We start from the raw sequence: 13,907 nt of genomic DNA on the forward strand, positions 1-13,907 counted from the left end.
TTTAGTACAACACATAGGACCTTTGGCCTGGGTTTATAAGTGCCATATTGGCACACTAATAGCTTTCCTTTGCCATACAATGTGACTGTTACTAATAAACTACTCTGTCATTTTGGCGTACCAAACCTCTCTGGCCCTTACATTATTCCTGATGCCTCTTCATTATTGGATTGAAATGCCATGGACTTTGTGCCCAACAAGCCTCTTTTCTTAAGATCTTACCGGTTGGTTTGGGACTGTTTTAATTTACACGTTTTAGCATGTGTTCCCTCTGTCTGTACAACTTGTGAGCGGTGAGCACAATGTTAATGTAATCTTTCAGTTCCTTCATTGATAATTTTGTAATAAAATTGCTTATATTCTGTGGCCTGAAGTAAACCTCACCATATGTTCATGCCTTTACTAATTCTTGACATGGACATGAATTGTCTTCATGATTTGTTCCTCTGTACCTTCATGGAGGGTTGTGTTTCTTTAAACAAAATCTTTTTTTTTTTTCTTTTTTTTTTTTTTTAAATTGAGGTAAAGCAATTGTTGTATATTTTATTTTTAAATTAAAAGTGAAAATATTAACTGCTCCTGGCCTCACAGTCCGTTCCTCTTCAGATACCACTTTATGCCCTCATACGTGACGCTTATAGTTAAGAAAAGGGCACCTGAGACACCTTTAGCATAACTTTGAAGAGTAAAAGTGCACTCATCAGGAGTATATTATGATGCCGTTTACTGCACAGAACCGGTGCACAAGAGGTCTGTGCGTTTTGTTTGGTCTTCATGGCCGTGTAGATCAAACTATCTCCGCCTTAGTTCGTTTGGCTGGCAGCAGAGCTCAGAAACATAACAAGCATTTACAATGCAACGGGTCTCGCGTTTGCTCATGTTAGAGCTGATTGCGTTGTAAACTCCTAACCCGACTTTACACCTATCGGGCAAAAGTGCATCCATGTACATAACCCGAAAAAGTGGAACTAACTGTGTAAAGTGCTCGACTTGTGCCAAGCGAGATCGCGCTCGTAAATTAGAAAAAAAGAAGTCCACGAGCCCGATGGAAAACAGCGAGCCTCGCATGTTTTCTGTACTTGGTCGATGCGCTCGAGGCGGGCTAGCCACCGGAAAAGGCATGATGTATGCGTGCCTTCGACTAATGAACGCAAGCAGATTTTATTAGGCAAGCCCACGAACCAATAAAAAACACTGACATGAAGTTGACAGGGCTCCGAGCCCTTTTCTAAATACTAAAGCGTCTCGCTGCGATGCGCGAGCGCATGCAACGCAGGCTCGACCCTAAAAAGGCAATCATTGCCCTGTGTTTCTGAACTTTGCTGTCAGCAAAACAAATGTTTACTCAATATATTATCAGACTCTAATCAGAAACGGACAGAGCCCGCCTGCTCCTGTGCAGAGCCATGAATCTGTTCTAGAAGATATGACAAGGTATGTAGAGCCGGCATGGCCCCTTTCTTGGTGCACTCACCCTCAGATAGCTCAGCTCAGTACCGTAACGAAGGTGGCACTTTTTTTTTTTCGAACTGCGACGGTGAGAAAGGATGCAAGTTACTGAGTTGGTACCTATGCTGTCGATTTTAAGTTCACTTGCTGAGACAAATCAAATTGATCCTTTAATAGGTAAATAATACTGTTTAAATATTAAAAACCGGTGTAAAATTTGTTTTTTTTAAATATATTCTCCTTAATATAATTATGTTTTGTGTGCAAGGATGGGCACGATATAATAGAAACTTCATGAATCATGTTTCTGGTTTCAACCCTTGATGTGCTATGTCAAATAGTGACTGTGGCTTCTATAAAGAAATATTCACAGCACCGGTGTCTGCTATGCTGCATAAGGAAAAATGTGAACACATGAATAAGGTCAATGTTTTATATTATCACACATCATAATATACATTTTTTTCACTTAGAATTTCGAGGACCTCGATGAGCAACAAAAATGGAACTCATTTGCAGTCCCAATGTATGCAAAGGCCATTTTTGAAAACTTAAAGCAAAGAGAGGTATTGCTGAATTATTCCATGTTCTTCGGCATTTACTTGAAGAGGGGTAATGTTTGTTTATTCTATGGGTGCTGTGCAAACTGAGTATATTTAAAAGGCTATCTAATTAATTGAAGACTGAAAAAGTAATGTCAACATTTTCGTTGTCAGTTTGACAAATGCGCAACTTGTATTGTATGCTTCAAGTTGGGTAATTTTCTTGATAATTAAGCTTTGTCAAAGCCAATAGGTCTTTCTATTGTATTGAGGTTGTAGCTAATTGCACTGCCAAAACGTGGCTGTGAAGCACTGTTCAAAAGAGAAAAAAATTAAATACTGGGGGGGGGGAAAGCAAAGCCGTATTTTAAGGTATCGCGAAACACAACGTTGTATTCTATAATTCCAATCCTTAGAAACGGTATGACTTATTTTTCAAACTTTACACGACACTCTGAACAGATTTATTGCCCAACATCGATCATAAATCCACAGAATACTTAACGTTCTGCAGAAGTGCCAGATATTAAAAGAAAACACATACCGTTTACTGTTATGTTAGTTTGGTTTATCCCACCTGGCACTCCACGGCGGGGGGATGTTGCACGCCCGGCCTCATCTGGACATGATGGTAATGTCCATGATGTGTGCGGGGAAGGTAATAAATGGTCCGGGTCTAGGGACTTGGCGCCAAAACAGTATTGAATGTGTCTGTGCAGTATTCACGCTCAGCGCCTTACAGTAAGGTAGCGCGCTGCGCAATCTGACAAACTGGCGACAAGGGAAGTTGGTTGCTCGTCTCACGTGCATCCTACTACACGTTCAGTACACTCACTTCTGTCAGCGGTGTGTAGGCTGATTCTGCTGCTGCCATATTCCTGCCAGTTTCGGCGGTCGGCCGATTTCAGCATCTGGCAACCCACTGTGTGTGCGAGACACTTGATAGGGCTGCTTGAGAGCCCCTGACGTCCAAGCGACTTAGTAGCTGTGTCGAGCACTGGTCGTGCACTAAAGCTTGTGAGGAAGGTGGCTGCTCGAGCACCGGCGGTGGAGCAGTGCCACCATTTGGCCGAAGGCAGAAATTCACTGAATGCTCGACCCTGATTCTCATAATATTCTTTTTCTCCTACTTCAGTGCATCACAGCTGATGAGTGATTGCTTATCGGAGGAGATGAGGCCATTTTTTTCCCCCAGTCTGCCACCATCAACAGCACAGTAATATGGCCTCAATGAAAGTGTAGCCCCTGTTTTTGCAAGAGACTTGCACAATAAAAGTGAAAAAAAACAATTAACTGACAAACAAATGAAGGCCACATGGAAGAAACATGCCATTTCAAGTGTCGAGCACCATTTTAAGAACTCTTCTATGCCCTTCATCAGCACCAGTGGGCTAGTTGCCCTCCCTCCCCCCACCCCCCTCCATTTCGAACTGCTCGCAAACCTGGACTACAAGAGGTTCCTCCTAGGGCAAGTCAGACACCTTCCAGAAGAGTCCATAGACACTTTCTATGCAAGGTTGAAGGAACTTGCCAGGACGTCCACACTGGCGGATGTGGAGGATGAAATTTGTTCGCAGTTCATAGAGGGCTATAACTCAAACTCGGAGAAAACATCCTACAGGTACCAGGGACATCATGGCCAACATTCTTACGATGGGACGATCAAAGGAACCATCAAAAGTGCACTCTGTGCATATGGAGACAGCATTACGGTGTCCGATCAAAATCGGAGCCAGTAATTGCGGTGACTCATGCAGCTGCAGAGAAAAAAGACTTGTCGCAAGCACCAAGACATGCTACATGCTTAGAGGACTGTACCCTCACCAAGGGCCATGCCCTGCCCAAGGTAAGAAGTGCTCCTATTGTAACAAATGGAACCCTTTGCCAAGGTATGCCGGTCGTCAGCCTGTCTGAAACAGAAGCCCAAACCAGTTAATGTTGTACAACCACTGGTGGGTATGGGAGCGGAGGATGACATGGACGAGGATATTGAAGGAACCATTCATATTGTGTATGCCATGCAACCAGGCGGGCATCTGAAAGAACGCATACTGAAGTGTACTATCCTACTCTCTGGCCACCATGTGCCTGCTCCGACACAGGGGCATCTATAAACATCCTGGTGCTGTCTGTATTGCAAACCCTCCCAATACAGCCGCAGCCACACCTACATCCCACATCCACAAGAGTATATGCTTTTGGATCATCTGCACCTTTGCGGTTGATGGGGGTGTTCACAACTGGATTTGCTCACGAGGAACATTTGACAAGCACCAAAGTGTACATGACCAAGACCGGGTCAGGGATGCTGCTGAGCTGCAAGATGGCGGAGCAACTCAGTCTCATCTCGTTTGCATTCAGCGTCCACCTTGACAGCGTAGACGACCTGCTAGCTGAATTCTCACCACTCTTCGAAGACATTGGCTGGCTGATGAATGGCTTAATACATCTCCGCATCGGCGAATCAGTCCAGCCAGTCACCCTAAAACAGTTGTGTGGCATTTTCCTTACATCTGATGGTGAAAGCTGAGTTAAAGCTGAAGTAGGCTGACATCAGTGAACGGGTGGATGGTCCAACACTTGGCATCCCCAATCATCATCACTTGCAAACCAAAGCAACTCTGTGAAGTCAGGATATGTTGACATGCATCTACCCAATCTGGCCATTAAAAGTGAGCGACACCCAACGCCCACGGTGGATGGCACCATTGCCGAAGTAAGTGGATCATGATGGTTCACGAAAATGGAGTTGTGTTCTGGATATCATCATTTGCTGTTAATCCCGGAATCAAGACCCATTACGACTTTCTCTACTCATGTTGGCCTAAAAAGATACAAATGTCTGTTTTGGCATATCAAGTGCGGCTGAAGTTTTCCAGGGCTCTATTTGTGGAATGCTGGTTGGACTACAAGGAGTCATCAAAATCAGCGCTGACATCCTGGTACATGTACCTACCATTGAGTCACACCTTGAACGGCTTAAAACAACCTTCAAGTGAGTGTGGGCTCATACTACATCAGGAGAAATGTGCATTCTTACAAAGAGAAGTCACCTTCTTTGGCTATCGGTTCTCGGGGGGAAGGAGTCATGCCTGATCCAGCCAAAAAGCAGGACATTCAGTTAGCTTCGCCATCTATCAATGTATCCAGTGTCTGCAGTTTTTTAGGAATGATCACCTACTGTGGCCATTTCATCCACAATCTCCCCAGTCTGACAGCTCCATTAAGAGAACTGGTAAAAGCCACCTCTATGTGGGAATGGGGACCTGATCAAGAAGAGGCATTCTTGGCCACTCAGATGACATTGTCCGAAGACCCCATGCTGTTCTTTGACCCAAACAAGTAATCCGAGCTGGCAGTGGACACCGGTCCCACGGGCCTAGGGGCTGTCCTGTCTCAGAAGCCAGATGATGAGGACTGGGCCCCTGTAGCCTATGCAAGCCAGGCACTAACTGTCACCGATCAGCTATACTACCATATCAGGAAGAGGCCTTTGCTAGACACTGGGGCTGCTGCCAGTTTTATCTGTACCTCTCCGGAAAGTCATTCCTTGTCCACACGGACCTCAAGCCGTTCATACCGCTCTTTAATGGATCCTCATCTAAGCCACATCCAAGGATCGAGAAGTGGATCTTATAACTTCACGACTATCAATTTTCAGTGGTAAATCGACCAAGGTCCCAAAATCCTGCTGACTATCTGCCCCAGCACGCAGGACTTGCCACCCCTCGCGAAGCTTGAGGTCAAAGAGTTGGAAGAATAGGTGTGTCTGGTGGTCGAGGGATCTCAACCTCTTCCCATTTCAGTAGATGAAATAACAGCAGTGACGGTCACTGATGAATGTCTCCAGTTAGATGTATTTGCCAATGCATCTGGGAATTGGCACCTGCTCCTCCACCATGTGGCTCGATGGACTGAAGAAACAAAACTGACTTTCTCACTACACAAGATCCAACACAAGTTATCTATCTCTCCAGAGGGATGCCTTTTAAGAGGTCCATGACTGGTGATTCCAATATCTCTGCAGCAGTGAGTTGTGGAGTTGGCCTATTCATCACACCAAGGAGTGGTCAAGACAAAGTCTCAGCTCCGAAGTAAAGTGTGGTTCCCCTGACTGAACAACAAAGTTGAACACACCATGTGGCAGTGCTTGGTGTGCCAAGCTGTTGGTCCAGAAGAACCACCAGCACCAATCATTGGAGACCATCCCTTCTGGACCCTGGTTTAGGGCCAGTGCCTATTTTGGGAGTCTGCCAGATGGTCGACACATGCTTGTGGTGATCGATGACTTTTCAAAATACCCAGAAGTAGAGCTACTGGATTCCATCACTGCCGCTCAAACTATTCCCTGCCTGGAGAAAATAATGGCCACTCTCAGGCTCCTAAATTAGCTCCGAACGGACAATGGACCGCCTTTTTCAAGTCAGGAATTTTCTGAATATCTGAAATCCTGAGGGACTGCTCAGAGGAGGTTCACTCTGTGGCCCCAGGCAAACAGCGAAGCAGAACTTTCATGAGAACCCTAAACAAAGTTCTATGAATTTGCAGTGGCCAACAATCTAGGTGTGGAGTGTGCTATCTATAGCTTCCTACGTGAGTACTGACTGACTCCTCATACCTAGACAGTTGTTCTGCTGAACACCATATGTATGAACAGAATGGTAGGAGACCCTTCCCAGATGATCGATCAAGTAGCGAAGGTATTATCGAGGTGGAGAGACCTGCATGTCTGTGAGGGTCGTGCCAAGCAGTGGGAGTTCTGCATCAATGATCTGGTCCTGATACAGAATTGATGTTCAGGGAGCAAGTTCTTGCTGCCCTTAGAAAAGGATGAATGGACCAGAAGTGTCATCAAAGGTGCAAAGATCACGACCCGGAAGGGTGGGAAATCTGTCACAAACATCTAATTTTTCAAAGTGTACTGAAAGCCTGAAGCAGAACCAATAAATACTGAAATTGCTGCAGGTCACAATTTGGTCAAAAGTGAAAAGCTCCGAACAATGGATTAGCCTGGTTGGCTCTACATCACCCCATCTGTCACCAGATGTGGCTGCTGGCCTGCCCCAGAGTGATGCTGCCTATGAACCTACACGGAGTGAGCTATCTACTGCCCTGATCCAAGAATGGGTGCATGGCAGAAAATGATGATCCCCAAGACAGGGTATGGAGCACTATAACCCGACTCAAGGGGTTTCTACTAACTTGAGTTGAGACCCGTGTGTGTGCAGTGTGTGGCGCTCCACGGCAGTGGATTTGTTGTTGCGCACCCTGCTTGAACATGATGGTTATATCCATCACGTCTGTGGGGAAGGTAATTAATGACTGGGGAGATATGGGCTTGGTGCCAAAACAGTAACTAACTTGTCTGTGCATTATTTATGCACATAGGTTTACAGTAAGCTAGCAAGCTGCGCGATCTGACAGTTTACTTTTTATTGCGACTCTGAACTGGAGCAAATACCAAAGGCCATTAAATGTCTACAGCGACACAGGAGACCGCTTTAAGGGCCTCCAGAAAGAGGAATGTCTCCTGTTCAGTCAATTTAAGTACACTTTCGTCACTTATAGGCTGCGTGGATGCAGTAGGTCTCTTCTCTCATAGAGCCATAAATGCTTCCTGGGTATGGCAAAGCCTGGTGTTTCATGCAACGTGTGGCAGGCAGGAGCTAAAGAAAAACAGCCTGTGCTATTTATTAAAACATGGAAAAATATACATGTTGCTGCACTTTCAAAGTTGACCTGAGAAGGATGGGAAGCAACTTGGAGAGTGCTGGGTTCTGAAGGGAAGCACCAGCACACAGGGAAGAGAGCAAGAAAATGTGTAGTTCCATGGAGTGCTCCAAGAAAAAGAAAAGAGAAGTTCCTTGATGTGAGCAATGGAATGATCCAAGTCATCTGATCAAATCTAATCAAAAGTTTGGTAATGAAGCCCACTGGCTAGTCTTAGAGATGCACATAATAGGTCATATGCCACTCTCTCAAATATAGGGACCCAGACTCTACCTTTTTATCTGGTTTAAGACCAGACCTGAGCTAACCATGAACATCAATTCACCTAAATGGCAAGCATAGCGGAAGTGACATTGCATGACCTTTGACCTCCGCTTTCATTGTTTAACACACACACACACTTGCACTTGCGTACACTCTCCCACATAAACACTCACCCACAAGCACGCACAGAACATGCAAACCCTAAATGACGTCCATGGATCTAACTCAAAATTGCATGGATGTGCCTATCTATGAGGGCACTTTAATGGTGCAGGAGGTGAGGTGAGACGTGAAGGGTTTGAGGAAGAAACTCCAACATATGGGGATTGGGCGTGCGATGTCTTCACCTGCTGAAGCTCAACATCAACCAACAGGAAAGCACGCTTTTGCTGAACACATGCTCAGCTTTGATTTTTATAAAGAAGCCCCTGGAAAATGACTGAGCAGATTCGCAAAACCTGTTGGAAAACGGTACTCTAACTTCATTCTTAACGAATAAGAACTTGCTTACCTACTTTATACCTCAGTTTTTGTTTAGTTCCTTATGGGAATTTCTGTAACTCTGAAGCTAAAACAGGTGTGTGTGATGGTAATACATGTAGATTGCAGTTGTAACACTGCTTGTTTCAAGTTTATCACACATATGCGCCTCCTTTCTTTAATCTTATTTATTTGGTTAAGGTTACATATTAGCAGGAAAACGGCATGGAAGACTGTTAATTACCACATGGGTGGTGAGGTAATTTGAGTTTTTGAATTTCTGTTGTATAAGAAAAACTTTGGGCCCGATTTAGATCTTGGCAGAGGATGGTAGGCGTCACAAACGTGACTGGTATCCCATCCGCAGAATTACGATCTACATAGGACGTAATTGGATCGTAATATGGCTGACCGGATATCCACCACGTTTCTGACCGAGTATTCCTCTCTGCCAAGATCTAAATCAAAGCCCTTTGTTGGCATGTTGGAATGTAAATTGGCTACCACTCGGACTGCTTCTTTCATTGCACATGCCAAACTGAACTAATATGCAGTAGGTTGTGTTGTATATTGGCTGAAAAATCATCTGTTGATCAGGAAAATGCATGGGTTAAATATTGCATGCAAGGCTCATGAATTACTGGAGTACATGGACTGACACAATATGCACATTGTGTTTTTTCAGTAAATACACCAGTCTCTTGTTGCTAACGCTCAATTTGCCTATAGATGAGACGTGTAGATATTTTGCATCCTCTAGACATTTTAGTTAATTGAATTACTTGAGTGATTGAACAAGGCTTAATTGTTTGTAGGCACATTACCTTAATATACTTCAGTGTCCTAATATGGATGGTCCACAATTCTAAAAAGATAGAATAAATGCACATTATTGACTTATTCGGGCACTTTTCTGTGGGTTGAGAACGTGGGTGCTACCATCAAAAGGTTGACATTTTGGAATAAAGAATGGCTGCGGATGGCCAAGAATGAACCCTATATTGTATAGCTGAACGACTGGTTTTTATTTGACACTGTGGATACCCTGGGAACTACACCTTTATTTTCTATTTGTCAGCTCACAACCCCAAGTCCTGGATTGACACTTGGTTTGCCAGGCAGGACATGGAAGCCTGTGTTGGATCCATGCTGAAGTAAAAAATGCCATTCTTTAATATTGTGAAATTAGCTAGTAATCCTATCTAATTGGTGCACGGTTTCAATGGTTTAATGCATACACTTGTGATATCTATTCACTGAAAATGAGCAAATTGCCTAAATGTATTTAGGAGCTACTGGATAATTTGGAAGTCGCGCTTTCAGACCGAGTTTAATTTTGGATTCTGAGGCCACACACCAAGAAGCTCCTTCAGCAGAAAGACATGCTGTTATTGTAATTTTTTGTGAGACTGCAGACCTTGAATTCTTTAATTATGTGTATGCAAAGTTTTATATGGGGAGAATTAGTGCCCCAAAATACCTTTAGCTTGACTGTTTTGATCCTTGTGCATTGGAGCGTTGTGGGTCGTAGATGATGATGGTGGGGGGGGGTTACATCTGCTGTGATACAAATTATACATCATATGTGTTTTTTAGGTACTACAGTAAAAGTTACACTGGTGCTCAAGCATCTGCCTTTGGGAGCATGAGAGGGTTTTGGGGCGCAAACCCCTTTTCAAAATTCTGGAATTATTTACCTGGAAAGAGGAGGCTAATATCTGGACCTTCTAAAGATTGTGTAGTTTACTGCTCCGATTGCCAGGCTTGATTGCATTTTCCATTTCTTTACCTCATTCATGAGGTGTATTTGTACAGCAGTAGTCTGTATCCTTGCCTTAAACATGCATGGCTACTTTTTTTTTTTAACCAACTCCCATTCTTCCCCGTATGAGCTCACGTTATCCTTTGAACAGTGTCTCTGCCTTGTACACAATGCCATATCATTTACAGTGCTGTCTCTGATTACCCACCTTCTTTTGGTCTGCTCACACACAGCATCCCACTGTTACTCTGTATTAGTGCTATGCAGCTGTGTTAGATCTGACATCCTTGTATATTGCTTCTTCAAAGATTGTGGCTGCACATCTCCGGTTTTCCGAGTTTTTGTTCACATTAGGACCCTGCTCTTTACCACTGCTAAACAGTGCTAAAGTGATTGTGCTCTCTCCCTCAGACATGTTAAAATTGGCCTTTAACTCATTGGCACATTTTATTTACTTGTGAATCCTGAGTTTATGGTACTACATGTACTCGGGGCCTGCAAATCAAATGATACTGAGTCTGCAGGGCTCATTGTGCCACCAACTGAAGTAACACTTTGAAATATGCCTGTTGCCTACACTGCAGCCTGAAGTGCAATCTTAAACCTGCTATTCCTACAAGGCCAAATAAACCCTTTGCCAGGCTTAAACCTTCCTTTTTATGACATATGTGTCATCCCTAAGATAGGCTGTAAAGGCCCATATGGCTGGATGGATTTTATTTCAAACGCAGGACATGTGAAAATAGGTCTTTTTTTGTACTGGTTGTAAAATAACACTCCTAAAGTTGTTTTTCTCTACTTCAAAGCCTCTCTCTCCAAATGACTAACCATGAATTACCTTATTGTCACCAGGCAGGTCGCTCCCCCCATCTGCCACGCAGCCCTCTGTGGGTTGAACCTCCGTTGCCGCTTTTGCCGCCTGACTACTCGCTCCCTTTTTTCTGTACCCCTGCACTTGGCTTCTGTGCCACTTCGTTTTTTCATTCTGTGCCCCTGTGTTTTGCTTTCTGTACCCCTGTGCTCTGTTGTCCCTTTCCTGTCGTCTTTTCCCGTCGTCTTTTCCCCGGGTTTCCCCCCGGGTTTTTCCCTTGCTGCTGAGCCCCTGCTGCCCTGCCCCCTTCACTCCCATTGGCCGCCCCGCTCCCACCTCCCAGCTGCTCCTCCCTCCCTCTGCCCTCATATGGAGGCTGCAAAGCAGGCGTGCCGAAGGTGCGCCTAAGGCAAGCCTGTCTGCGCCCGTCCGCGCTTGGACTGCACCCAGCACCAGAACCCCTGGAACCCACACCCCCGCAACGCCAGACTGCACTACGATGCAAGCACCCTCCACGCACTCAACACCAGACGAGACCACCCCTGCTACTGGGCCCCCCCGAAACGCACCCAGGGGCCTTTCACCTGCCAGAACTACAGATTCACCAGCATCCAACCCTCCACACCACCAGCCAGAGAACCCAACCACCTCCGCTGCATCCTCCTCAACACCCGCTCCGCTCTCAAGCACGCCATCGAACTTTGGGACCTCCTAGACTCCACTGCCCCCGACGTTGCCTTCCTGACGGAGACCTGGCTGAACGCTACCTCCGCACCAGACATCTCCATAGCCATCCCACAGGGCTACAAGATCTCTCGCAGAGACCGCACCAACGGAGTGGGAGGAGGAATCCCCATCATCCACAAAGCCTCCATCAAAATGTCAACAAACACGATGACACCCTCACCGCCGCCGAGCACATGCACTTCCAGATCCACACCGACCCCAACACCACCCTCAGAGGAACCCTCATCTACAGAACTCCCGGACCCCGCCCACAGTTCAGTGACACCATTGCCGACCTCATCAGCGCCCTCGCTTCCACGGACTACATCCTCCTTGGGGACCTGAACTTCCACCTCGAGAACAACAACGACGCCAACTCCACCGCCCTGATCGCCAACCTCGGACTCAAACAGCTCGTAACGACACCCACTCACGCCGCTGGACACACGCTCGACCCCATCTTCTCTGCAAGCCCCCACGTCTCCTTCAACCACACCACTGAACCACACTGGATCGACCACAGATGGGTCCACTTCACCTTCAGAAAACCCACCGCACCCAACTGCTACCACGCCGCTGCTGGGGCAAGGTCACCAAGGACCAACTGACTACCGCCCTTGCCCTGAGACCACCCACCGACCCAGACACCGCCGCGACCAACCTCACACAGTGGATCAACGACTGCGCCAACACCCTCGCCCCTCTCAAGACCTTTACAACCAACCACACCAACAAGAAAGCCACCTGGTTCACCGAGGACCTCCAGATCTCCAAGCACACCTGTGGGAAGCTGGAGAAGAAATGGCTCCACGACCGAACACCAGACAACCACACAGCCCTCAAGAGCGCCACCCGCAGACATCACCAACTCATCAGGACCGCCAAGAAGACCGCCTAGACAACAACGCACACAACACCAAAGAGCTCTTCAGCATCATGAAAGAACTCTTCAACCCCAGCTCCATCACCAATGACATCCTGCCATCTCAAGACCTGTGCGACTCCCTGGCCACCTTCTTCCACTGCAAGATCACCAACATCCACGGCTGCTTCAACCCCAGACCCCCCTCCCGCACCCACCACGAGTCCACCACCCCTGCGACTACCACTCGCACCAGTCGCCTGACCGTCTGGTCCAGCTTCAGCGACAAAGACACCATCAAAACCATGAACTCCATCCACTCCGGATCCCCATCGGACCCCTGCCCTCACCAAGTCTTCAACAAAGCCAGCGCAGCCATCGCGCCCCACCTCCGGAAAACAATCAACTGTTCCTTCGAGACAGCAACCTTCCCAGAAAGCTGGAAGCACGCCAAGATCAATGCCCTTCTGAAGAAGCCCAAGGCGGACCACAAGGACCTCAAGAACTTCCGGCCCATCTCCCTGCTCCCTTTCCCGGTAAAAGTGACCGAGAAGATTGTCAACAAACAGCTGACCCGCTACCTTGAAGTCAACAACATCCTGGACCCTTCGCAATCTGGTTTTCGCAGTAACCACAGCACCGAGACCACCCTCATCGCCGCCACGGACGACATCCGGACCCTGATGGACAAAGGAAACAGCCGCCCTCATCCTCCTGGACCGATCAGCAGCCTTTGACACGGTCTGCCACCGCACCCTATCAGCACGCCTCCATGACGCCGGTATCCAAGAGAAGGCCCTGGCCTGGACCACATCCTTCCTCTCCGGCAGAACCCAGAGCGTCCGCCTCCCACCCTTCCACTCCAAAACCAGAGATCTGCGGCATCCCACAGGGATCCTCCCTCAGCCCGACACTGTTCAATATCTACATGGCCCCCCTCGCCCACGTCACACGACAACACAACCTCAACATCATATCCTATGCCGATGACACCCAGCTGATCATATCCCTCACCGAAGATCCCCACACCGCCAAAGCTAACCTTCACCGAGGAATGAAGGCCGTAGCCGACTGGATGAAGGACAGCAGACTGAAGCTGAACTCGAACAAGACGGAGGTCCTCATTCTCGGACCCACCCAATCAGCCTGGGACGACTCTTGGTGGCCCACGTCGCTAGGCACTGCCCCGGAACCCACGGACCACGCACGCAACCTGGGGGTCATCCTCGACTCCACTCTCTCCATGACCAGGCAAGTCAAAGCCGTCTCTGCGTCCTGATT

General features: G+C 47.0%; 1 protein-coding gene across 5 annotated transcripts in view; it reads left to right on the forward strand.

Annotated features, from left to right (window-relative positions):
- The window catches only part of LOC138265575 (G2/mitotic-specific cyclin-B3-like), a 248,864-nt gene that overhangs the window by 98,907 nt on the left and 136,050 nt on the right, over positions 1-13,907 (forward strand). For all 5 annotated transcript variants that reach the window (XM_069213402.1, XM_069213405.1, XM_069213406.1 and 2 more), the window contains exon 6: positions 1,923-2,015. In XM_069213402.1, coding sequence (XP_069069503.1) covers positions 1,923-2,015 — 93 coding nt within the window. The remainder of the gene's footprint in view (positions 1-1,922; positions 2,016-13,907) is intronic.

Source organism: Pleurodeles waltl, chromosome 11, assembly GCF_031143425.1.
Source record: "Pleurodeles waltl isolate 20211129_DDA chromosome 11, aPleWal1.hap1.20221129, whole genome shotgun sequence".
NCBI lineage: Eukaryota > Metazoa > Chordata > Amphibia > Caudata > Salamandridae > Pleurodeles > Pleurodeles waltl.